The sequence below is a fragment of the Diabrotica undecimpunctata genome, chromosome 2, assembly GCF_040954645.1.
Source record: "Diabrotica undecimpunctata isolate CICGRU chromosome 2, icDiaUnde3, whole genome shotgun sequence".
Lineage (NCBI taxonomy): Eukaryota > Metazoa > Arthropoda > Insecta > Coleoptera > Chrysomelidae > Diabrotica > Diabrotica undecimpunctata.
The window spans coordinates 9594387-9620807 of record NC_092804.1 but is presented as its reverse complement, the minus strand read 5'-3'; the positions used below and the strand labels follow the sequence as shown (position 1 = coordinate 9620807).

General features: G+C 33.0%; 1 protein-coding gene across 4 annotated transcripts in view; it reads left to right on the top strand.

Annotated features, from left to right (window-relative positions):
- The window catches only part of LOC140434155 (ABC transporter G family member 23-like), a 52639-nt gene extending 27683 nt beyond the window's left edge, over positions 1–24956 (top strand). For all 4 annotated transcript variants that reach the window (XM_072522218.1, XM_072522216.1, XM_072522217.1 and 1 more), the window contains exons 5-14: positions 5803–5928; positions 11970–12063; positions 13923–14087; positions 14155–14264; positions 14646–14874; positions 15022–15196; positions 17616–17805; positions 19225–19490; positions 23626–23712; positions 24674–24956. In XM_072522218.1, coding sequence (XP_072378319.1) covers positions 5803–5928; positions 11970–12063; positions 13923–14087; positions 14155–14264; positions 14646–14874; positions 15022–15196; positions 17616–17805; positions 19225–19490; positions 23626–23712; positions 24674–24885 — 1654 coding nt within the window. In that variant the 3' untranslated portion in view covers positions 24886–24956. The remainder of the gene's footprint in view (positions 1–5802; positions 5929–11969; positions 12064–13922; positions 14088–14154; positions 14265–14645; positions 14875–15021; positions 15197–17615; positions 17806–19224; positions 19491–23625; positions 23713–24673) is intronic.
- The last annotated feature ends 1465 nt before the right edge of the window (positions 24957–26421 follow it).

Genomic DNA, 26421 nt, shown 5'->3' with positions numbered 1-26421 from the left:
AAATCTACCTCATTCAGGATCATTACTATTATTACAAATTTTTAACAAATGCTTAAGTACAGGGACCATTCCGATTGAATGGAAACAGTCATTAATAATTCCAATCCTAAAACCTATGAAAGATAAACTCATTGCAACTAACTATAGGCCTATTGCCCTCACCTCTTGTGTAGGTAAAGTTTTAGAATCAATGATCAAAAATAGGTTGGAATGGCGTATAGAAAAAAAAGGGAATCCTCAGACCATTGCAGCTAGGTTTTAGAAGGGGTAAAGGATGTTTAGAATGTCTATCCTTTTTGACATCTGAAATCCAAAAATCATTTAGTAATAATGAATGTACAATAGGAATATTCTTGGATATCCATTCAGCATATGATAATGTTAATATTGACAAACTGTACTCTACATTAATACATTTGGATATACCACATGATTTAGCTAACCTCATATATGACTTTTTAAAATGCAGAGAACTGTTTGTCAAAGATAACTCTGGGTTAGTACATGGCCCAAATACCACTAGCACTGGACTCACACAAGGATCACCATTAAGTCCAATGCTATTTAACATATATACCTACTCAATACACGAAGTGTTCCCCAAAAATGCTAAAGTCATACAGTATGCTGACGATTTTGTAATTCTAATCAAGGGAGTGAATGTTAAAAATATGATATCAAAATTAAACAAATATTTAGTCAATCTTGAAGCCTGGCTGGACAATCATAATTTGAACATCTCTGTGGGCAAATCTAAAGCTATCTTGTTTACAAGGGGTAATACCAAAATAATGCCTGGAAATATCAGTTATAAGAGTCAGCATATAGAGTGGGTAGATAAAATTAAATACCTAGGAATGGTTTTACAGAAGAACCTTAAATGGAAAGCACACATTAACCAGCTGGAAGTCAAAATAGGTAAAGCACTGAATGTAATGCGTGCCTTGTGTGGAACATGGTGGGGCAGTGACCCAAAAATATTAAAACTGATCCATGAAGCACTTATCCTAAGTCATTTAAACTATGGGGGTCAATTCCTATCTACGTGCCCTAAATATATATTGAAGAAACTAGATCAGATGCACTACCAAAGTATTCGGATTATCACAGGATGCATGAAGTCAACTCCAATCCAAGCCTTGTTATCAGAGTCTGGAGAACTGCCATTAAAATACAGAAGAGAATGGCTTACCACAAAATTTTTGCTAAAAAACCTAAGCATTAAAAACAACCCTGTCATTCAATCAATCATTGAATTAGAAGCACTTTGTAATATGGACAATAAATACTGGAGAAATAAGGAAAAACCCATATTGATAGCAACTATCAGAAAAATCCAACCTTATTTGCAGAACCTATATTCCAGTAAACTTCTTCCTTGCCATGAATATGACTTGGAACTACAACTTCAACCATTAGGAATTCTGAATGAAAATATTACAAAAAATGAATTCAATCTTATGAATTTTGTGAACTTAGTTAAAAAATTCCATTCATACAAAAAATTCTTTACAGATGGCTCAACGGACACAATGGGAAATGCGGGATTTGGTGTTTTTTCCCCAGATATAAACTATTCATTTTCATCTAAACTACCCAATCATACCCAAATATGTACAGCAGAGGTTACTGCGATCAATCATGCAGTCCAAATTATACGGGAACAAAATATCACAGAAGCCATTATCTTTTCTGACTCCAAAAGTGCACTACAAAAAATTAAAAAAACAGGGTTTTCTAAAGATACAGAACATATATCGTATTTAACGAAAAGAGGAATTATCCTAGCAAGGAACAATAATATCAAAATCTTACTAGCATGGATCCCAGGACACACTGGTATCACTGGAAACTACAAGGCCGACCAACTTGCCAATATAGGTCGTTCCCTGAATATTCCCATGAATATCAAGCTAGAGTTTTCAAATTTCACACCCTACTTGAAAAGAGAGATTTGGTCTAATTGGGCAGCTGAATGGTACGAAGGATATGGCACAAGCAATTCATTCTATGCCAAAATTAATAAACGAATCCACACACTACCATGGTTCAATAAATTCGCATATATCAGTAGGAGACATTTAACTACAATCATCCGTATGAGAACGGGCCATTGCTCATCCCCTCTTCATCTATTTAGAATTGGAGTCAAAGATGATCCTTATTGCGAATGTGGCCAAGTGGGAGGCTTAAACCATATTTTATTAGAATGTCACTTAAATCAAAACCCACACTTTGACTTGTATGCCGAATTAGCTAAAACTAAACTTCCCACCCCCATAAATATTTGTACAATTCTCACAAATATTAATGAAAATACAATCAACACCTTATGCAACTTTATTTCTACCTTTAATATTAAATTATAAAGTAGCATTTCTGGTGTGTGCAAAGCTTGGACGCTACCCCCGAGCGAGAAAAGTTTATACCTTTGTTGTGTTATATTACTAATATTTTAGCCTGTGAAGAAAAAAAAAACCAGCACAAGTATACATGTAGAATAACCTTAAACAAACAAAGGAAGAATATAAGTGTAGGTAGACACTGATTGCTGAAGCAAGACAAAAAGTGTCTACCCTCGAAGTAAACTGGGTAAATTGTCTAGAACATAGCCCAAAAAAAGAAGAAGAAGAAGAAGAATTCATCTATAACCTAATTTTAGAATTGTCATTTGTCAACATATATATTTATTAATTGTCATAATATAAGTCCAAATATGCCGTAGTCGAAACAATTTAATTAAATCAGTGATTTTAAATTTTCCATAATGATTATTGACATCGAAAACAAAGCTGACTTACAAACACGTCTTAGAGAAGCTGGCGACAGTCTAGTAATACTCGAATTCGCAGCCAGTTGGTGTGGACCTTGCAAGATGATCGGTCCAAAAGTAGAACAACTAGCAAAACGATTCCAGGACATTCTCTTTTTTAGGATAGACGTTGATGAGTTTGAAGACATAGCTGTTGAGTACGATGTAACGTCGATGCCCACCTTTGTATTTATACAAAATAATAAAACGTTAGAGACTTTGATTGGAGCTAATAGCGAAAAACTGGTACAAGCGGTTAAGACGTATTATTCGCTTTCTGATTAACTTTTTTTCCAGCAAAAATGATTATTAATCAACATTTTAACAAAAAATAAAACTTTATTATAAATAAGTATTTTAGTGTTCATAATCTTTTTCTGGGGCATACAATCGGGAAGCTGAGGACGAAATCAAATTCGAAACTTTACAGAATAGCAAAAACTACATATTGTGTTTAAGTGGTTTTAACTTTTATCAGATTTAAATGCTTATTCAATTCGTTGAAAACATTTTTGAAAAAAAAAAAAAATGGATACAATATAACTCCCAAATACATAATGTATATATTTTTTTTATTGTTACATTGTTACATTAGGCTATATGCTACATTAGGGTCGATATCCACTGGCAAGATTCCCGTGTTATCGGCAAAAGTAGCTAAGAAGGTATCATTACTGGTTGGAACGTCTGCTGTAAATATCAGACTCAGAAATTTGCCAAAACGCTACCCTGAGGTACGCCAGATTTTATGATGTAGTAATTTGAGTAGCTGTCTTCAATTTTGACTTGAAAGTAACGGACAGTAAAATACGATTTTAGTATAAAGGATAGTTGGTGTGGTGTAATTTCAGTTTGTAGAGGAGACCTTTATGCGATACTCTATCAAATGCCTGTTGTATATCTAGAAACACTCCAGCGCAAAACTTTTTCTCTTCGAGAGTTGTTTTAATTATATTTACTATTGTGTGGCATTGTTGGATGGTTAAGTGTTGACGTCTAAATCCGTATTGTGTTGTGGTATAATTTCGTTTATGGGAACAACCTGCTCGATTTTATGTAATAGTAGCTTTTCTAATACTTTTGACATTATTGGGAGTAGGCTTATAGGGTAATACGAATTTGCTTGCGTAACTTAAGCAAATTTCCATTGTATTGGAAATTATCGAAGAGATAGTCTGCTGTTGTATATTATTGTTAATATCACCACTGCTTTTCTTGGTAGCTTCTGAAGTAATTCTCTTGTTATCAAATCATAGCCAGAAGCTTTCTTTGGATTTAGCATTTTTATTTGTTGTCGAACCTCTGTCAAAGTAAATGTTGTCAGAGGAAGAGAAAGTTGACATGGACTTTAATATATTCTTATAAACGAAGATTAGCGAGTTCTTCTAACCTAAAAGAATGGAATTTTATTAAATATTAACATATTAGTCACGCTGTTGTTGATAGTCAGCCTTTTGCTAGGTTGTTGAGCAGATCTTTGAAACTCTTCACCCGTTTTGATTTGGTCGGTGGGTTCTTTACGACTGTATCTGTATAAATGTTAATTCTCTTTACTTTGGTGTCTCAATTTAGGATTTAATAAATGAGAGCCACCAGAGCAAAAATTCCAGCCTGGAACAGAGTTATACATTGACTAGGCTGATCCAGTCTTTTGTTCTCCAGATGGTATAAATGTGTTAATCTTCTCACTGAAGATTAGTTCTGGTGTCATATCTGAAAGATAGATATTGTCACGAAAGTTTCGTAAGATTTATACCACATAGAAAAAGTCTCCTGGTGAAAAAGAAGAAGTAGTTCGAGATTCTTCAAGATGGCATCGAAAATTCCATCGAGTTAGAATCTATGGAGAGGGCATCACGTGAATAAAAACGACCTCACTTCGGCCATTTTGTTAAGATTGCTTTGACACTTTTGACAGATCGTATATGTTTGTTAACGTTTGTTGTTTTTCGAATATTTTTAGTTTTATAATACTTTTATAGAAACTGTAATAATATATTGTGATTGTGCATAATAATGGTTTCTTGTTCTCAACGTAGTTGCAGTAGCAGAAGCAATGTTAATAAAAAATCTTCAGGAATAACGTTCTACAGGTTAGTATACAAATATGTAAACAAAGTAATGGTCCGTACTTCAGAGAATAAATTAATAGTATTTGACTGTATTAATTTATCTTTATGTATAATATATCGTGTTTTTTGTGTTTACCGCGGGATAAATAAATCATAGTTTATTAAAAATGTATTGCACTTTGTAGATTATGATTAAATCTTCTGAATAACTACTCATATTTTTATAGTAGTTTTAATATTATTGAGTCCGGCCATGATCCCACCGCCATATTGGTATCACCGTTAGCCACGCCTACCTACGCCGTTTTTAATACACACGTTAATATGCTCATAGCTTCTCCATAGATTCTAACTCGATGGAAAATTCATAAAATTTATGATGAAGTTTGGAACGTCAGAACAAATATATAAACAGATGTTTTAAATAGGGCATGAAACTAGATATTCCAGGAGGATATTCACCACCTAATCAGATGCGAGTTCAGGTGCATCCAAGTATTGCCTACTTTGATTCATCAACACATTGTTAATTTATCCTTGTAAGTTTTTTTAATCATATTGAAATGATCATTTTTTTTATTTTGCTGCCCTGTATAATTGTAGAAACTTTTTAAAATATAATTTAATATTTTATAATGAGGTTTTGGATTTCTATATGACTTTGTAAATGAGGCGTCTAAAATGGTCTTAAATAACAAAATTAAATCAAAGAATTCGTTAAAAAAAAAGTAAAGAATTTTGGAAGACGCCTCTTGATAACAAAAGGGAAAGAGTGAATAAAAGAGGAGACAAATTCCCAAAGTAATGTTTAAGAAGGTATATAACCTATTTAGTAAAAGGGTTTTTATTATTTCACAAAACATACTAACACGTTTTTAGGCTCTGGTTTAGCTAAATCTTCTATTTTTATATATGCAGATATCTTCGAAATTGTAGTGGGGGAGAACAAAGGCGGGTATCTCTAGCAGCCACATTGGTGCATAAACCAGATCTCCTCATCTTGGATGAACCGACTGTTGGATTGGATCCCTTAATAAGAGAAAGGTAAATATATGTTAGAAGCATTTTGGCTCATATTTTGTGTACAATGTAAGCTGACATTTACTAGGAAACTGGATGTTAATTTGTTCGTGGTAAATGGTAATACATTTTTGTTTTCACAAGCTTCTTCTAGTTTTGAGGTACTATTGGGTTTTGGTAATGTCGCCAATTATTCCATGTATTTCTAGACAAATTTATCAATTGCTAGGATTTTATTCAACGAAATCGGAAAATGTTATGCAAGTTAACGGTTATTTTATTTTAGAACAAAACTGACTTTTTTATAAAATGTTTTAAATTGGTATATTTGAAAATAATAACGTCATTTAAATTGTAATGGGACAGGAAAATCAACAATAACTTTCCAGATTAGTATAATATGTATATAAAAGTGCACGAAGGAATCTTTGCTTTTCAAAGTGTTATTCAGCATTGAGGCTTCTATAAGTTTTTAAGTTGCCAGTGAAGTACTATTTTTACGGAAATGTGTATCAAAAATAGATTGACAAAATTTTGATTTTTCTAAAAAAAAAGGATTATGAGTTTTCTTGCTAAATGAACTAAAGGTAAACGAAAAAATAGTACAATTATAAAATGGCTAGAAAAAACGAAATAAATTATTTAAGGAAAAATTGTTGTTTTTTGTTTTTTTTTTCTTTTTCACTTAATTATAACGTATACTTTTTAATACAAAATTAGTCAAAATTAATTCTTCAATCAAAGCAAATCTTATACAAAAGAAAGTTAGTTAACATAAAATCGTACATTTTTCCGCAAAAAAAAATTAAGAGATAAACGTAACTTACAATCAACGAAAAGGAAGGTGGAAGCACAATCAACGTTATGAGTAAATGTGTAACAAAAGTTTGTGTTAATGGTACTCATTTCAGAGAATCTCAGAGGCTGATGAACCACCTTCAGGTTAGTGGTTCATTGACAAAATGATAATAAAAACCAATCTAATTAACAAATAAAGTAAAATAAAATCCTTATACATGTAGCCAAGAGGCTCTACTTTGCAGTGGTTTAATAATCTTATTAGAATCAGTCACCATAGAAATTTGTAATTTATCAGTGTAAGTGTGTATTTTTTCTCGTCACGATAGCTTTGCTTGAAAATTTGGATTTAGGTTCGTCTTACTGTCTACTTCACTTTTGGAATTGAGTCCAGGGTGCCTTTACTTGGGGGGTGAAAGCCATTCCTTCTCGGAGGTGAAAAAACGTATGTTCAAAATAGGTCCGGAAATAAATAAATTGACTAATTCTAAGCAAATTTTGTTCTATAGAGGTTTTTCACTAAATAAATACATTTTGAGTTATTTGCTAGTGAAAATGTTTATGTTTTAAAAAATAAACCACGTTTTCAGACGGTTTTTCACAAATAACTTAAAAGTAAGTATTTTATAAAAAAAATCTTGGCAAAAATGTAGCTTATAAAAAAAATAAAAAAAAAATAGTGTAGATATATAAAGTTTATAAACCCAGTAGAAGCAGAGTTGTAGCTCATGAAAAGTAGATTCTTGTTTGTCAAATTCCAAATCGAATATTTCAACGTAAAATAATCAAAAAATGAAGCACTTTTCGGGGAAAACTCATCAAACGTTTTTTTAAAACTGTTTAAAAACAGAAGCTTTATTTTTCTTTTTAAAAAAGTTTGCAACATCAAAGATAAACGAGTTACGCTCAACATACAGTTGGTCCCTTTCTGACCAAAGCTGGATCAAAATGCTTATTTTTGAAAAAAATTGGTTTTAAAATAATTTTTTTTTTAATTTTGAAAAAATACCTATTTTCCAAAATAACTTAAAAAGTATTCAGCAGATCTTGCGTATTGACATACAAGTGCCAGTTCTGATATTTTACTGAACCAGTGGATTCAAATTCACCGCTCTGGCCGAAGCGCGCGAAACTATCCACAAAGCAGAACACCCATTTTGATAAAACAATTTTATCATTTGCACGTGTTGTTATACGCTGTATCCATTCATGATGATATTACAAAATAGACCGAAAAAATGACAGCCGATTTGACATATATGTAGCTTTAACAATATGGCCGCTAAGAACTGTTAAACTTCGGAAGACACTGTATCAGCAAAGAAAAAAATTAAAAATCAATTAAATAAAAGGTAAAATCGGAAATAAAAAAATAAATTAAATTTTTAATCTAGAGATTTTCTCGTCTTTTGAACTTTTTAACTTTTGCAAGCTTCAATTTTTCATTGTTCAATCCAAAATTCCACTTTTGGTCGTTTAGTTTGGAGACGACGCAATTCATTCATTTCAACAGTTCATTTTTGCTTTTTATCGATTTATACAATACGCTTTAAAACTATAACTAACACAATACAATATAGTAGTAGTATACCTACAAAGTACCCTGTAATATGAAATTAATATTAATTGGCGGTAAAAATTATGTCCAAATCAACTAAGCGAAATACATTGAAACTGTTGGATTAAACCTCTTTTAGAATATGTTTTCCGATTGATTTCGTGTTCAAAATCGCTTCTCACTATTAGGTTACTGCAATTTCGAACTCAAACGAAAGAGATTTTTTATATAGGTATTTAATAATAATAATATTTAGGAATAAAGCCCAAAGTTGCTTGATAGAAAGAAAATGCTTTCGGAAATTAAGCTTTATAAAATCGTGTTGCATTTGCGTTTGACAAACTTCCATAAACTTCTGTTCTCCTAATCATTGGATGTTCGAAATTGCTTCTCCATGATTGAAGGAAGGCTACGTGTACGTCCCCATCCGATGTCACGGATTGACTAAATCCGCAAAAGTATGCGATTATACATATTGTACACTGTTATAAAGATTTAAGAATGCAGCAGTTTAGTCAATCGAAACGTTTACTGACTCGGTCATCGCCAAACTACTTACAGTTTCTGCATTCCTAATACTTATGTGTTTAAATTTGCTTCTCACTGAATAAAAAGGAGCAGCAAGCAAGCAGCCAGTGTGCTTTTAATAAATAAATAAATAAATCCTAGATAATTTTATTTTATTGCATGCAAATTGTCGTTTGTGTCCTGAACTTTTTTGTTATAAACAGAAAACGTGAATTTGGTACTTATTATAACTTCTAATTACGTAGGTATCTAAATAAACTGAAAATAAACTGAAAAAAATATCCGAATCTCTCTAATCACGAAATTTCCTGTAGGGTAATATTTTTTTTTATTTCCTCTCGCTAAAATATCCGAATATAATAGATATAAGTTGCAAATATAGGCGTACCTTCGGGTTATCAAATTGATTAGCAGATTAAGGGCCGGTTGTTCGAATGCTAATCAAAACTTAATTGTAATAAAATATTTAATTAAAATCAAATGGGTCACATTTTGAGGTTATGATATTATGAGGTTATGAGTTATGATTTATTTTATAGAATTTCATTATTTTTCGTTTTAATTTAAAACAAACCATAATTAAACTCTTTCTGATGATAATTTCATGTTTTTATTTACAAATCAATAATAATAATAAGCAATTTTTAATAATTTTGACAGCTGCTGTGACGTATTTGCTTATAATTAAATATTTGATTACAACCAAGTTTTGATTAGCGTTCGAACAACCGGCCCTAAAGATTATTAGTAAAATATTTTTATTTTAAGCGTATTTATAACATATTTCTATACATTAATACCCCGAACTTACGAGATAGGTGGGACCGAACGATAACCAAATACCAAGTCGAATTCGCGTAATTCGATGTAGATAATAATGTATATAAATTATTTATAAATACAAAAAATGCATATCATATAGCTAATCTCTTTTAATGTCTCAAAAATCAGCTTAGGTTGGGAGCACGCTGTGTTCTAATCAATAGAACAATTTTTCACATTTACATGATTATCACACCATAATTTTAACATTCTTTCCATCTCAACAATAATACCGTGACCTTTAGCAACGTTGGTTGAATTTAAAGATTTATAATTGTTCTGGGCGTCGATTTGACAGATCAAAATTTCTTGCTAATTGACAAAATGCCATTTTTGTATAAACGTCGCCGCGTTTAAAGCTTTCTGAAATCTACATCCATGTTTGACGTCTCAACAGCTATTGTAGGAATATTTTTTTAATTTATTTATTTTATTTTACAATAAATTTGAGCAAGGGTCGCAAAATGCCCATGTGAATATAATGTTATATAGTGTGCACTTAAATGGTTACATTACAATAGTTACATATTTAAGCACTAACTAACTACAAAACATACAAATTAAATGTTCAACTATGGAGCAAATGGTCATACAGTTTATTTTTGAAAATATTGACAGATGGAGCATCTGTGATCCCAGCCGGAAGGCTATTCCATATCGAGAACACTCGATTACAGAGAAAAAATTGTCTAGTTATTCTTAAAAAAGTTTCCTTTTTAAACTTAAGTTTGTGGCCACGAAGACGATTGTCATTATCTAGTATAAACATATCCCCCACATTTCCAAAGTTGTATTTTACCATCCGAAACGTAATAATTAAATCGCCTCGAAGTCGACATTGTTCAAATGTAGTGAGATTGGCCATATTCAGTCTTTCTGTATACGTAGGTCTTGAGCGACCAAAAGACATCCTAGTGCACTGCAGCTGTACGTTTTCGAGAATATTACGATCGCGCACTAATACCGGATACCAAACAGTTTGGCAATATTCCAGAACTGGACGAATGTACAGTTTATACAGATGAACTGAGCTCATAAATGAAACTTTCGCTAACGTTTTATGTAGAAGATATAATTTACGGTTAGCTTTTTTATGCAAAATATGTTTCGACCAACTTAGATTGTTATTAATTATAACACCTAGATCGTTATGTGATTTCACTGTTTTTAACACGCGTCCATTAATAGAGTAAGGAAGACTCGGATTATTTTTACCCATGTGAAGAACTACACATTTGTCCACGTAAAGAGGCAGCATCCAAGTAGAGCACCATTCCGATATGCAATCAAGGTCATCTTGTAGTAACTGGAAATTTACGAAGGGATCGGAAAATAGCTTCATGTAATCTGCATAGAAAGCTTTGCTGCATTTAATGTGAAATTGTAGATCACTTGAGTATGCTATGAATACAAGTAGGCCCAAAACTGATCCTTGCGGTATACCACTTAAAACCGTTCTCTCAACCGAGAAAGAGTCCCCAACTCTAACAGAAAACTTTCTGTCTATTAAATACGTTTCGATCCATCTCAGTAATTGACCATGGATACCAAGGTGTTCCAATTTATGCAATAGTCTTCGCTTTGCAACTCGATCAAAAGCTTTAGCAAAATCGAGGTAAATAATGTCTACCGCGGCTTTTCTGTCTAATGCTCTTTACCATTCATTGACACACCAGACAAGATTTGTCATTGTAGAACGTCCTTTGACAAAACCATGCTGTTGTTCTGGTATAACCAGTTCATTTTGCAGAAAATCAGAAATTGTCTCGGCAATAATAGATTCTATTATCTTAGATATTATACATAGGTGTTAAGCTGATAGGACGATAGTTATTAGGATTCAATTTGTTCCCTTTTTTAAAAATTGGTGTTACAGATGCGGTTTTCCATATAGGAGGCAAAATATGTGTGGTAAATGATAGGGACATAATCACATATAGTGGGTAAGCTAAAGAATTAGCATTTCTAGGGTTTTTTGCTTGCTGCTGCATAAACAGAATAAAGGAGGAAGAAAAACTAATAGAATGTATTCCTTAATATGAGTTGGTATTATAATTTACAATATCCTCTTTCTCGTTCACAATAATGACAATTAATCTCAATTATAGTGAAGAGAATTTCGTATACTCGATTTGGACATGCACGATAAAACATATTTTATGGCAGAATATTACAATAGCCTGTATACAAGTCTGTTTAGGCAGAAAAAAATATAGCTTCTAAAATAACCATCCTCTTCTAACATAACTCTCAAATAAGTAAACTCTTGAGCGTTTCAAATTCTTAAACTTTATATATGCTTATCTTTAAATTTTCTTCTTCTTAAAGGCTTATTTTAAATGACACTTTTTTCTTTCAGAATCTGGCTACATTTATTGGAACTCACCAGAACTGAAAATGTAACTGTTATTATAACAACTCATTATGTTGACGAATGTCGCGATGTGGATACGGTAAGTGTATTTTTTTCAAAATTATTCCAGAGCGCTTTGGAAACGAATAGATCAAATCTACACTTTTACATTTACCAAATTGTATTTCTGTAATTTTCTAGAATTGTAGAACTATAAAATGGTAGAATTAAAAAAAAACATTTTATTTGCTGTGTAATTTACTTTCACAAGTTTTTATGATATCTGTATGACACAAATTTCACAAATTCATAATCAAAAATTTCGTTCCTACTCAGCTCTTCTAACTTTTCACATGAGACGTCTTCGTAGATACACAAGTGAAGTTATTGGGATGAGAATGGTAAAAACAGTTGGAAAATGGGAATGAAAGGATTTACATGGATTTGTGCTGAAATGTATATAGCTAGATTGAGATGCCCAAACAGTTTGATGGAAAAGAGACTCATTACTTATGTAGTTCTCTACTATAAAATCGGCCATTTTCATAAATGAAGGCAGGTTAGGTAAATTCACATGAAATCGTTCACAAAACAATCGGTAACTCGTTCTGGTTTCAAAAATGACAAGCCAAATAAGTGGTGCAGCCTCTTGCCGTTGAAGTCTTCCCTCTTGTGAGGGGTTACGAAACCAAGTTTTTGGATTTTGCAAAACCAACTTTGAGTCAAATGAAATAAATACCCAATTCACTTTGCAGATACCGAACGGTAATTACGGCCTCCTAAATTAAAAATTTAAAATTAGCCACAAGTCTTAATGGACATAAAACGACACTAACTTCTTCGGAGCAACGAGTTAATTGAGTAAAGACCGTGATGTAGGTTTCTATGCGTTTGTCGAGAAGAACACAAAACACAGAAGAGGAACGCAATGCTTATTTAATAAGCTATGGATGGTAAATAATTACAAGAAAAATTTTGGAGCATATTGAAATTTACTAAGTAACGTAAATTCTAAATGCCAAATCGTTATATAACACAAAACATTTATCGCCTCTGTGTTTAGATTCAGCTGTCGGATTCTTGATGCGCTTCCCCATTGTCTTTGGTACAGGTGGCATAAAGGACAAACGATCGTTTCTCATATTCCTCCGAATACAAGTTGTTGTCAGGTGTGTTTGAATGAAGAAGTTGCAATCTTTTGGTAAATGATTTTTGATGGCCTCTCCGATCCAAGTCCTCTTGAGCTTTCATCTTGCAGGAGTTGCTGATGACTTGGCGGCTTAGTTTTCGAAGGTCGTTTACGTGATTGTGTTCCAAGTCGCAGTGAAGAATATTTTTCGCAACTTAAATAATTATAGAAATTTAAACACATACTGGTCATTTTCAGACAACTGGACTTTCCATAAAATAAAGTCTTCCACAAAGAATAAGTTCTTTGCATATTTTTACGTTTCATGTGAAAAATTACTTTACTGAATTATAAAAAATGATCCATTTACGGTTAAGGCAAAAGAATATTTGGATCTTCAGCTGGCATTGCAAAACTTATTCTAAGAGTACAATTGCAATTCTACAGAGAAAGTAGCTATTTATACGTAATGATTTTCCAATCCTGTCACTTTGAATTTTTAACATAAATATCTAGCAAGAGAAATATAGACTATTTCTTAACAAATTTTAAAGAACAATATTGACATACATTTGTGTTTAGATTTAAACTTCTAAATGTGCAGGGTGTTTCACTCCACCGCCGTTCACGAAACATGGAAATTGTGTCAAGTAAGAAAAATAGTAAAGTTCTCTAGATTTAAGTGGTTTATCACGAAAAATTATATTTTATAGATACACCGTCCAAAACGTTTCCTTAATTTTCCGCCATTTTAAAAGACGATTTATCTTAAGATAGTAATCATTGCTGCTCTTGGTTGTAATACTATATTTGGCTTACATATATTTTAGATAGGATTATTAAGGAATGGCAAATTATTAACAGAAGAATCTCCAAAATACTTGATGACGAAATACGAAGCCGAAACGCTAGAAGAAGTATTTTTATTTCTAGCGCGAGAAGATAAACAACGAAGACGATCCAGTTTACCAGGTCTAGAAAAATTTAATAAAATTGTAGGTATTTTACCTATATTCCTTTTGTTTTATATTTTTAAATAGTAATTAACTTTTTTATTTTTAGAAACCGAAGACGAAAACCTCCCACAACTGTATAAAAAGTTTTTCTGTTGATAGAAAAAGATTTGGTGCTTTATTAGATAAAAATTGGAAACAGTTTTATCGAAATATTACGTAGGTACATAAACTAAATTTTAAGGAGATCGATCTTTAATATGTAATAATTATTTAGAATATTTTAGAAATCTGATAGTTTCAGTTGGTTGATTTTTTCAACATCCAATAACAGGTTATTTGTGTTTCATAAAAAAAACTTATTGTGGAGACTTTTTAACAAAACTTTGCTAATAAATCGATAAACAGTTTATATTCACGTATACTGAGCATTTTTTTTTCAATACAACATTTCATATTGCAACTATTTTTATCGCCATCTTCGTCGTCCTCGGACGCTATGGTGGTAATAGATGAGATGTTACGTATTATTTTATAAAAATATAATTAATATAGGGCTTAGAAAATATATATCACTCTATATTTGTTTGTTTATTTTAGGGGCATATTCTTCCTTTTGTCTTTTCCACTTCTGGAAATCGGAGCATTTTTAACGTCTGTTGGAAGAGATGTGTCGAATATTCCTATTGGTATTGTAAACAACGAACTTATGGATTGTTCAAATTTTACATCAAATGGTACGACAGACCCATACGCATTTTTTCAGTGTCATTTTTATAACATGAGTTGTCGATTTTTAACACATCTTGAAGATCCAATGATTAATAAGGTAAAACTATGTTTTCTTCAATAAATATACGAGAAGTATGGTAGTTTACTTACCTAACGTACTGTTTTTAGTTCTCACAAGTAACATAGATCGTAAAAATAATCTCAATTTTTTATATCATTTGATAGTATGTAGTTTGTTTTATAGATATTCTATCCAAATGTCGACGACGCAATGTTAGGAGTAAAACAAGGCGATATATCAGGAATTATTTATATGCCCAAGAATTTTTCTGAAAATTTTGAACTAAGATTTGACACGAGAGATCCTGACGATATCGTTGTCGATTTTAGTCAGATTAAAGTTTGGTTAGATATGTCAAGTAAGTATTAATACTAACACGTATTATCAAGTTAAATTTAGCAGCTTTAATAATCATTAGGCCCTTCCCAGTACTGCTTAACATAAGCCATTGGTGTCCAGTTTTCTCAGTGTGTACTGTTCTGTGAACATATTTAATAAGTTAATACAGTATGGAGGCTTACATATGCTCACGGAATTGGCAATGAACTTATAAGTAAAATCATACCTTAAAAACCATTATATACCAACCCACTTTTCCATTATGATAATGCGCAACTGCGTATAGCCAGAGTAACGTTGGCCAATTTTGAAGATAATTAAGTCGATTGGCCTTGGCCACCTAAATCTTCAAATCTTTCAACCATTGAATACGTCTCGGGCATTATAGGAACAAGGTATATATATATACCAGGATTTCCACAGTTTTCACTGTATTCCTTCACTCAACCGTGCTCTTCTGACATGTCCGTACCAGGTTAACCTCTTCTGTTCGATGTAGTCTATTATGTCGGAGTTCATTCCCATTCTCCTCTTAATCTCCATGTTATTTATTCTATCTCTTCTTGTTACTCTGCAGCTTCTCCTTAGGAATTCCATCTCTGTTGCTCTTATTTTGTTTTTGGTTTTCTTATTTATTGTCCAATTTTCACACCCATAAGTGAGGATACTTCTTGTCATGGTATTATATATTTTTTTCTTTGTTTTCATGCTGATGTTCTTATCCCATAGTACCGGGTTCAATTTTCGTATGCAGTCTCTTGTTTGTCCTAGTCTATTTTTTATATCTTCCTCCGTTGTTCCTTTGTTTAATATTATGAAGCCTAAATACTTATACTTGTCTGTTCCTTTGATTTGTTTACCTTCGTCTATTTCCAGCTGTTTTATTTCTGTATTCTCCGTTGTTAGGTATTCAGTTTTCTTTAGGTTTATTTCCATCCCATTCTTTGTATATTCCTGCTCCAGTTTTCTCATCATAAAACTGAGGTCATCCTCGTCTTGTGCGATCACTATTTGGTCGTCGGCAAAACTTAGCGTATATAGATATTCGTTCCTTACTGGTATACCCATTCCTTCGCACTTTCTTTTCCATGGTTTCAGGGTTTTTTCGAGGAATATTTTGAACAGGGTGGGGGATGTGGAGCAACCCTGTAGTAGTCTCTTTGTCGTCTTAAATGGACTGCATATTCTATTCCCCGTTTTGATAGCTACTTCGTTATTCTTGTAGAGTGCTTTTACCGCGTTTATTAATCTTCGTGGAACTTCGATGTCTTCCATTGCTTCCCATAGTTTGGTTCTAGGTATTGACTCATATGCCTTCTTAAGATCAACAAAAACCAGATGGACGGATCTATTTTTGGCCATTCATTTTTCTATTAGTTGTTCGACCGTGTAAATGTGATCTAAGCATGCTTTCCGCTGTGAAACCTACCTCGTCTTCTCCGATTTTATCTTGTATATATATTTCTAATTTTTCCTTTATGGTCTTTCCATACAGTCTGCCTATAGACGATATAATGCTGATTCTCCGATAGTTTTCGCAGTTTTTTCTATTTCCTTTCTTGTATATTGATGTCATATATGCTTGGGTACCATTCTGCCGGTAAGTCTTCTCCATTCAGTGCTCTCTCAAACATTTTATGTATCATACGGAATAACTTTTCCGATCCGTTTTTTATCAATTCATTTGGTATTCCGCCGGGACCTTCTGCTTTTTTGTTCTTTAGAGTTTTGATCGTTCTTTTTACCTCAGCTAGGCTTAATTCGATTTCGTCATGTGTGTAGATTTCTATTCCGTCTATTTCTGATTCTTTGAATTCGGGGCGGTCTTCGGTTAGCAATTTTTTATAGTATTCTTGCCATTCGTTTTCTTTGATTTGACCGATCTTGATTTTCTCTGTCTTATTTCTTTGGAGTGACTTTAAGATGCGCCATGACTCTGAATTTCTCGTTCCTCGTATGTGCTGTTCTATCTCTGTGCATGTTTTTTCCCATCTTTCATTTTTTTCATTTGCCACTTTTCTTTTCACTTCTTTATTTTTTTTCCTGTATAGTTACAGGAACAAGGTAACTCTGTTTATTTCATCCTCTGGTAGGAATAGCCTGGTATGAGATAGCGCAAGAGGAAAGCAATCATCTCATTAGGAGTATGTCCAAACGTATTTTTGAGTGCAGAAAACATGGTGGAGGTCCAACATTTTTTACAATTTTTCTAACAGTTAAATTTTTGCAATTTTGATCAATTACTTAACTAACTCTAACGTAGTATTAAATTCAGTATTACTGGGTCTCCTTTTTCTACGTTACTTTGATTTATTTTCATCTGTACTTCTGTGATTATTGATTCATGCATTTATCTAGGTTTTCCAAGTTAATAGACAATTTAACTGGTAAGCTAATCTTAAGAGTCTTCATAATAAATTATTTATATCACTTTTTAGATTACCAGATTGCTTTATCGATGAAACAGAAACTAATCGAAAAGTATAAGGACTTTCAAGAGTCTGTCTTTACGGAATGCAAATTTGTGCTCAAACTTTATGAACAACCGCTTCGAATGGACAACTTTTATGTCGGATCTAACAAAAACGAACCGTTTTTAATATTTATGATTCCCGGAATTCTAATAACGTAAGTTTTTTATATGTATAATTAATTGATCATTATATATCTAATTAGATGTCATTTCGCCCGTATAACAGAGATTTCGATAGACTTGAATATATAAAACCGATAAAAATTCTCAGCAACAAAAACATGGACGAACAAAATGTAAGATTAATATGAAACCTTCACTATAATCAGTGAGAAACAGTAAAAATTGGACGGGAAATATCAGAAAAAGTCGAAATTATGAGGGGAGTAAGACAAGGATGTACATTGTCGCCCCTATTATTTAACGCTTACGCTTATGCAGTCCTGGTAGCAGCTGATTTAAAAACAGCAATAATAAAAGTAAATATGGCGTAGGCGCTACAACTTTGAATTATACAAAAGTTTTGGGGAACCTGACGTTGTAAAATGTATTAAATTAGCACGGCTTCGATGGATAGGACATGTAATTAGGCGAGATGAAGATGCAACGATCAGAAAAATTTTCGACCGAAGAGGACCAGTGGGAAGACGAGCCAGAGGAAGACCAAAACTTAGGTATCCAGATAACATAGAGGATGATCTAAAATCCATCGAAGTTAAAGCATCGAGAAGAGTTTCCAGAGACAGGGGCGAATGGAAGATTGTTCTGAAGAAGGCTTTGGCTCATAACGAGCTGTAATGTCACGAATGATGATGATGAATAAAAGTAAATGGATTTTTAATTACCAATATTAGGTGTGTGTGTAAAAGGTAAAAAGATTAAACCTATAATAAAATAAAAACTACAACCACTTTGAAAGCTTTGTTAAAGTGGGAGATTGTTCTAACAGAGGACGAGTAAATTGATAACTGAGAATGCGAAATAATTCCTAATCATAGAGCGTCGCCATGAGTTTGTCTCACTAAGTACAAGATAATGTGTAACACAGCGTAAAATTGGCATTTTATAAAAAAATTAAACGAGGTGGTAGTTTTTACTATAGTTTTTATGGCTTTGTAGTTTTGTACATAGCAATAATAATTTACCACCAGCTATTAAAACCATTTAGTGAGCATATAATGTTAAAAAATGCAGGTGTGTGGTTCGAAGTTTTTTTAATGACCATAAAAGGAATTTTGAATTACATTACTGATGCCTAAGATTATCACTTCGGGGATTATGTAAATAATATATACAAAAAGGGATCTTATTTATATATTAAGGTATGTAAGAGCATCGATGCAAATTATTTATTTTGTTCCGATAGTATTACGTCGCATTGACCCCTTAGATATTATGTAAATCATATTTTTAGAATATATACGAAAGGGTCTGCGGTTTATGAGATAAAACTTAAATAGACATTTAACGAAAGCTTGAACTTTTTTGTGGTAAAGTAAATATATTTACAAAGAAATATAGTAACTATAACAAGAGCAATATCGAATAAAGAAAAAAAGAAATTTTTTTTACAGAATCCAGTTCTTCTTGGGAGCAGTAATGACCTCTCAGACCATAATAACAGATAGACACGATGGCGTCTGGGATAGATCTGTCGTTGCAGGAGTGACTTCCATGGAGATATCCCTAAGCCATCTTTTTTTACAAAGCATCGTTGTTTTCGTCCAAACAGGCGAACTAATGTTTTGTGCGTTTGTGCTATACCAATTGGAATATGTTGGAAGTATCTCTTTAATGTTCCTATTAGTGTTATCACAAGGTATTTGTGGAATGGCTTATGGTAAGTAAAAATATGAGTTTACAAATATTTGAACCGATCACAAAATAACTGTAAAAGTCTGTTAGTAATAGTAGCAATAAGTTTAAGGATGTCTGTTACACCCATAGATAAAGCAGTCTATGCATCTCTTTCTAATGGGCCAAGTTTATCGACCACATAGGTTAAATGAACAATGGGAAGGTCACGTGTTCGATAAACTCGGCCCATTAAAAAGAGATCCATGGATTGCTTTGATTCAGTTTTCTCTGTCGCACCGAAGGAACGCGACTGTATTGCAGACCTCATTGCAGCCCAGATTCTATTTGTATTATATGTCTACGAAGATTAAATTTTCTTCACGACTCGAAATAACTACGATCGTCAGAATATCAAACTTGTTTGATTTTTAGATCGTGTAGACAGTCGTGAGCAGTACAAGGTTGAGGTCAATATCCACTTCCAATAAATTATGTCGTATGTGTGTTTATAGTAAATATTAAGTTTCCTTTCCTGTCTCCATTTCGTTTATTATTAGGTATTTGGTCATGGTGTAAATATTATATTGTAGTTAATAAAATTAGAAAGAAAAAAAAATCGGTTGCCTGTAAAGTCGGTTTTACGGGCGAAGATTTTACGTGACAACGTCTTTTTCTCAGTAGAATATTTATTGATATGAATATTATTAAATTGCACAATAGGAACAAGGAATTGAATGAAAATAAGAATTGCACAAATTTTAACTATAGAAATATATTTTGTTTACTAAAACATTGTACATGTAAACTTAAACTTAACTAATTTCTATTTAAGTGACAGAGAAACGCTTGAGAAAGACAGAGACACAAGCACGCACCGATTCAACGCGCCTAATTTTCTAGTGCTGCGCGCGCAGCGGACCGATCATGTTTGAGTGGGAGAGAGACGCAAGGCATTCGCCGGTCCGGCAGGCCTCTCTCTCGTTCGGTGACTCATCGTAACAGACGTGAGCGGGCGTTACACTTTTTCATGAGTGACTCCGAGCCACAACCTAATTTAAGACGTTGTCACGTCAATAAGCACTGTATCTTCACCGTTCAAACTCACTTCATGAACGAGCCATGACCACGGTCTTGAAGTTATTAGGATTCATGTACCACGAGTGTGGCTATTGCTAGTGATTCACTACCCATGTCAGCGCGGTTTAAGCTTCATTAAGGTAGCACGCCTTAGATGGGTAGGGCATATAATTAGGTAAGAGGAAGGTGCATCCTTCAGCCATTTTTCACTTACACTATTAATAAATAAAAATATACGAAAAATATTTGAATTTTTTTGCATAACTTTTGTTATTCTAGCCATATCTAACCTAAATCAATTTTTAAATAGTAGTGATAGTTCGAGAGTGAAAGTTTATTTCATTCATGGTCGGAAGTTGAACCGTTAATTTCCTTCTACGCGTCAATAAAATAAGTGACGTTTTTTTTTCAGATTTACTGAATGTGATTCTTAATTACCGAATACCGAATACTATCGAATATTAATTAATTAATTAACGATAGAAACGACGATAGAAAAATAAGACGCAGTCGAATGTAGTACCGTGAAAATAATAATTCATTGGTAACTTAAAATAAGAACTCTTAAACATTTTACACACCGATGACTACCGTGGTAACTAAGGTACTATTCAAAGGAAAGGCCCCAAATTGGGACCGAATTTAACTTATAACCCATACTAGCTAAATTCGAAACAACATTATGCGTTTCTTTTTCTTTATGCAATATAGGGATAGTGGTCCACAGTGAGATGGTTTTTAGTCATTCGAAATTTTTCAACAACTTTTTCTATATATATATATATATATATATATATATATATATATAATTCTTTTTTTCTAAAAACACAATTTGTTTAATTTATTAATGCTTGTATTTGAGAACGATTTCCGAAGTGGAAATAGATACGTCAATAAACGTACTTCAACCTTTAATTGTGGCTTATTCCTATTTAAATAGTAATTACATCGGAGTTCATTGTTTATCTCGTTTTCTTGAAACAGGTTTAAGGTAGCCTCAAAACTATCGAAACTCTTGAGAGCCCGAAAACGATTTTGTTGTCATGACGGTTGCTTCAGAATCATGGTCAATAGTAAGTGTTGTAGCTGGGAGACTCTTAGTATTGAGACAACCTTATGGTGGGGATATCATGCAAAGCGCTGTCCTCAAAAAATGCATTGTCTCACAGTGGAACATGTTTCACTGTGGACCACTCTCTCCTACTGACTCGTGTATGAAATTTATTGTCATGAAACAAAACCCTTCTTCAACGTATTTGAATATGTTATGATTATAAATTGATATATATATATATATATATATATATATATATATATATATATATATATATATATATATGATAAATTAATTCCAAAATATTAAAAAATTTTGAAGATAGTATTTAAAGGCTCACAATAATAATTGTCATCGACAATTCAAATAAAATGTCACTAATCTAAAGAAAAACACCCACAATTCCTTAAGCAACTTAATTCCTATTGAAAAGTGGAAAAATCACCATAAAAATTTACTCCAAGAGTCCAGATTGGAATATATGGGAGAGGAATACACTATGTAGAGATAAACAAATAATAACATTAATACTACTAACAACGTTAATTAAAATGAAAAACGGGCGATCTCCAGGACCTGGCAATATAGCTGTAGAGTTACTTAAAGCAGGAGGTCCACTCCTAATAGAACGAATAACTTTTCTAATGAATCAATGCTGCCAACAAATTAAAGTACCATCTGAATGAAAACCGCTCACCAAGTGTCCATCTTTAAAAAGGGTAATCGAAAAGATCCTAACTGTCACAGAGGATTAAGTGTCCTAGCTACTTTCGGGAGATTGTTTGGAATGATAATAAATGGAAAAATACAAGATGATGTAGGGCATCTAATTAGCGAAGACCAAAGTGGATTTACGCCAGGCAGATCTTGCACTGATAACTTGTTTATACTCCAACAATTAATAGAAAAAAGAATAGCGGTTGGTACCGAAGTACATCTAGCCTTCATCGACCTAGAAAAGGCGTATGATACAGTTCCAAGACTTAAATTGTGGCAAAGTCCATACCTTTGTAGTCCATACCATTTAGGAACAATCACAGAAGTATACAAGGATAACACTACTTACCTAAAAATCGGAAATAGACTATCAGACTATATATATTGACTATAATATATTGCAACGATTATGGACTAAAAATAAATTTGAAGAAAACCAAGTTCATGATATTTACAAAAGCACAAAACATCAAACTTAAGCTAGCACTAGATAAATACGGAAATTGAACAAATATCTTCGTACAAATACCTTGGAGCATGGATCACAGAAGATACTGATCAGACAAAAGAAATAAGATGCCGCATTGGAATTGCACGGACAACTTTTAATAGAATAAGAAAACTTTTTTGTAATCGCGATATCAATATATCGCTCCGAATAAGAATACTTCGATGTAATATTTTCTCTACCCTTTTGTATGGGGTTGAAGCTTGGACACTTAAAAAATCTAACGGATCGATGGATCGCAAAACAAACGAACAGGTTCTCGAACAACTAGGAAAACAATGCGAAGTTTTCCATAAAGAATTTCATAAAAATCAGGAAATTGGAATACTTGGGGCACATCATGAGAGGTGAAAAATACGAACTACTAAGGAATATAATGCAGGGTAAAATCAAAGGTAGAAGAAGTGTAGGAAGACGTAAAATCTCGTGGCTACGCAATCTCCGTGAATGGTTTGGATGCAGTTCAATTGAACTATTCAGGCGCGTAACCAACAAAATTATAATTGCTAGAATGATTTCCAATCTCCGATAGGAGCGGAACTTGAAGAAGAAGAAGTACAAGATATAGTAAAATATCTTAAAAAAAATTATTTGAACGCAAACAGTGTCTCGCATAGTTATTTCTGCACAATTAACAATCACTAACGTGAAAAAGCTATGTAAAATCTAGCGAATCGAAGATAGAAACGCCAGAATAAACAAAAGAAGTAGCAAATCTATTACGCAACCTTCTTTGACTTCTTTTTAATAGCTTTTTATCTAATACGTTTGTACCAATACAATCTACGTTTGTACCAATAACAATATTTTATTATTTTTTAGGTTTTTTTATTTCTGTCATAAGTACTGACCATACAATGGCTAATGTGGTGCTTACAGGATTATATCTACCAGTTAACTTATTAAGTGGTAAGAGATTCTAAAATATAGTAAGATATCAATCATTCATCATCATCAATCTGTATGAGTCACCTGCTGGACATAGGTCTCCCTCAGCTTTTTCCATCTGTCTCTGTTTTATTCGGCATGCATCCAGTTATTGCTAACACTTTTCAGGTCGTCAGTCCATCTAGTTGGTGGGCGTCCTTTGCTCCGTATTGCTTTTTGTCTTGGTCTCCACTCGACAATACGTTTTGTCCATCTGTTGTCTCATAATCTGGTGACGTGTCCTGCCCAATTCCATTTTAACGACGCGATTTTTTCGATAGCGTCTTTTCACATGTTTGGTTATCTCTGCCCAACCGAATTTCATGTCCTAGGTACTTATACGATCTAGTCTGACCAATATCCCTTCCATCAACAACAATATTTTGATTTAGCACCAGATATGACCAATCTGTGTCTATTTGTGTCTTGTTCATATTAATCGTTAGTCCGACCTCCAAAGAAGCGTGATAATTTTATTGCATTATCCATACAATCGGCTATAAGGACGATGTCATCTGCAAATCACAAATGACTGATCTTTTCTCTATTTATGTTGATATTATCAATCATCAATCACTATCTCAACATATTTCTTAGTTTTCATCTGTAATATATATATAGTAAGTTAATAAATTTGTAGAAACACTAACTTTCAAGATATTTTTCTTGTCCTCTAGATACCACAACTTTTTGTGGGTTTAACCTGTTTAACAATATGCTTCATTTTTGTCCTGCCACCTAATTTCCTTATTCAATGGCTTATTTTTATGGCTATAAGTTTTTTTTATATCTAAGTCTACAACATCCATCCATCTTTTATAGTGTTCTTATGAGTCTCGAATAGGAAGATGGCACTTTTAGATATTTTATCTAACAGTGTATATTAAAAAAATTGTAACTTTACAATTGACGACATTCTCTTAACAAAGCTTTTTATTTTTAGGTTGGATGTGGCCTGTGGAAGGTATGGTATACGGTTTAAGGATCTTGGCAAGAATATTTCCACTAACCATAGCCATAGAATCTTTGCGTAACGTTTTGAAAAAGGGATGGACTATTGAATATTTAGGAGTTATCGACGGGTTTCTGATAGGAGGAGTATGGACTATCTTTTTTGGAGCTGTTAGTGTCTATATACTTTCAATTAAACGATAAAATAATAAGAACAAGGTGTCATCTTTGATTTTGATGTTACAAATAACAAAATAAAAGAGTTTAGAAATAAATATTGATATTTTTATTTTTCAAAAGTACGAGTGTATTGCCTTTGGATAGATATATTTGGACATGGGTAAAAACTAAAAATTAGGAAATAAAAACTACTAATATAACGATTTAGCTCGCTTGGGCTGCATTTAAAAAAAATTAAGGATATTTTTAGGTCTAAGATTCCAATGTGTCTGAAAAGAAAAGTATTTAATCAGTGTATTTTGCCAGTGATGACCTACGGTGCAGAAACACTCACAAGAACAACAGTGAGTAAACTACAAGTTGCGGAAAGGGCAATGGAAAGAATAATGTTAGGGATTTCTCTACATGATAGAATACCCAATGCTACTATACGCAAAAGATCAGAAGTAGCAGACGTTATTGAAAGGATAACAACACTAAAGTGGAACTGGGCAGGTCATGTAGCAAGATCAGTTGATGAGCGGTGGACAAAAAGAATTTTGTCCCCGGTCGACCCGGTCGAATAGAGGTCGACCCCCAACGAGATGGACAGATGACATTAAAAGAGTGACTACAAATTGGATTCAGATGGCGCAAAATCGGACTAAGTGGAAAAGCATGCGAGAGGCCTATGTTCAGCAGTGGACGTTAGAGGCTAGTTGATGATGATGATGAATATAACGATGAATGGACCTATAAGTCGCTATATAGTATGAACGCCAACAAAGAAAGAGCTTCAGAGGAAATATAAATGAAACCAGGACACAAACAAGGAGACAACCTGTCAAAAGCTCTACTTAAGATCCCCATAGAGGATATGATAAAAGCTCACCTGGTTATAAAGTGTTTCTTCCTCGTATCTAACTCACTGGCAAATTCAGTAAACAAACAGGTATTATTGTTTACTCAGAAGTGGGTTTGTAAGGTTTATTATTTTTCGGAACTCTTATTTAAAGGGTAATAAATCTTTCGGTTTTATGATTTTATATTATGCATTTTCTTCGTAAATTCATGGCAAAAAATGGTTTATTTCAAATAACCCATTGTATGAAAATATGTTAAAGTTCGTTGCAGCCGTTAAAAACGTAAAATTTGGTGGTTCTGTTTTCTTCTATAAATTATTGAATGGAGCGGTATTTCATCATACTGCTCTTGTGTCCCGTATGGGACGGTCATCCCGGCATACCAGCATTCTATAATTATAACTCGCTACAACTCTCTCGCCAATTCCACAGTGTAATTTTAATCATTTTTAAGTAAAATCCTCTTTGTATATAATTTCATTCATTTTATGTCTTATATTTATGACATGTGCTCGTCTCTTTTCTGTGAAGGCAGCTCGATTCTGTTTTCCGAATTTCAGCCCATTCCACGAGAAAGGTCATCAAGATGCTCAAAACTTTACGGTTTACCAAGATACATAAGGAAGGGTTACCTCTACGACCGACAGTCTGCTCTATCGGATCACCGTTACAACCACTAGCAAAGTTTCTACTTGTCCAGTTAAAACCATACGCAGGG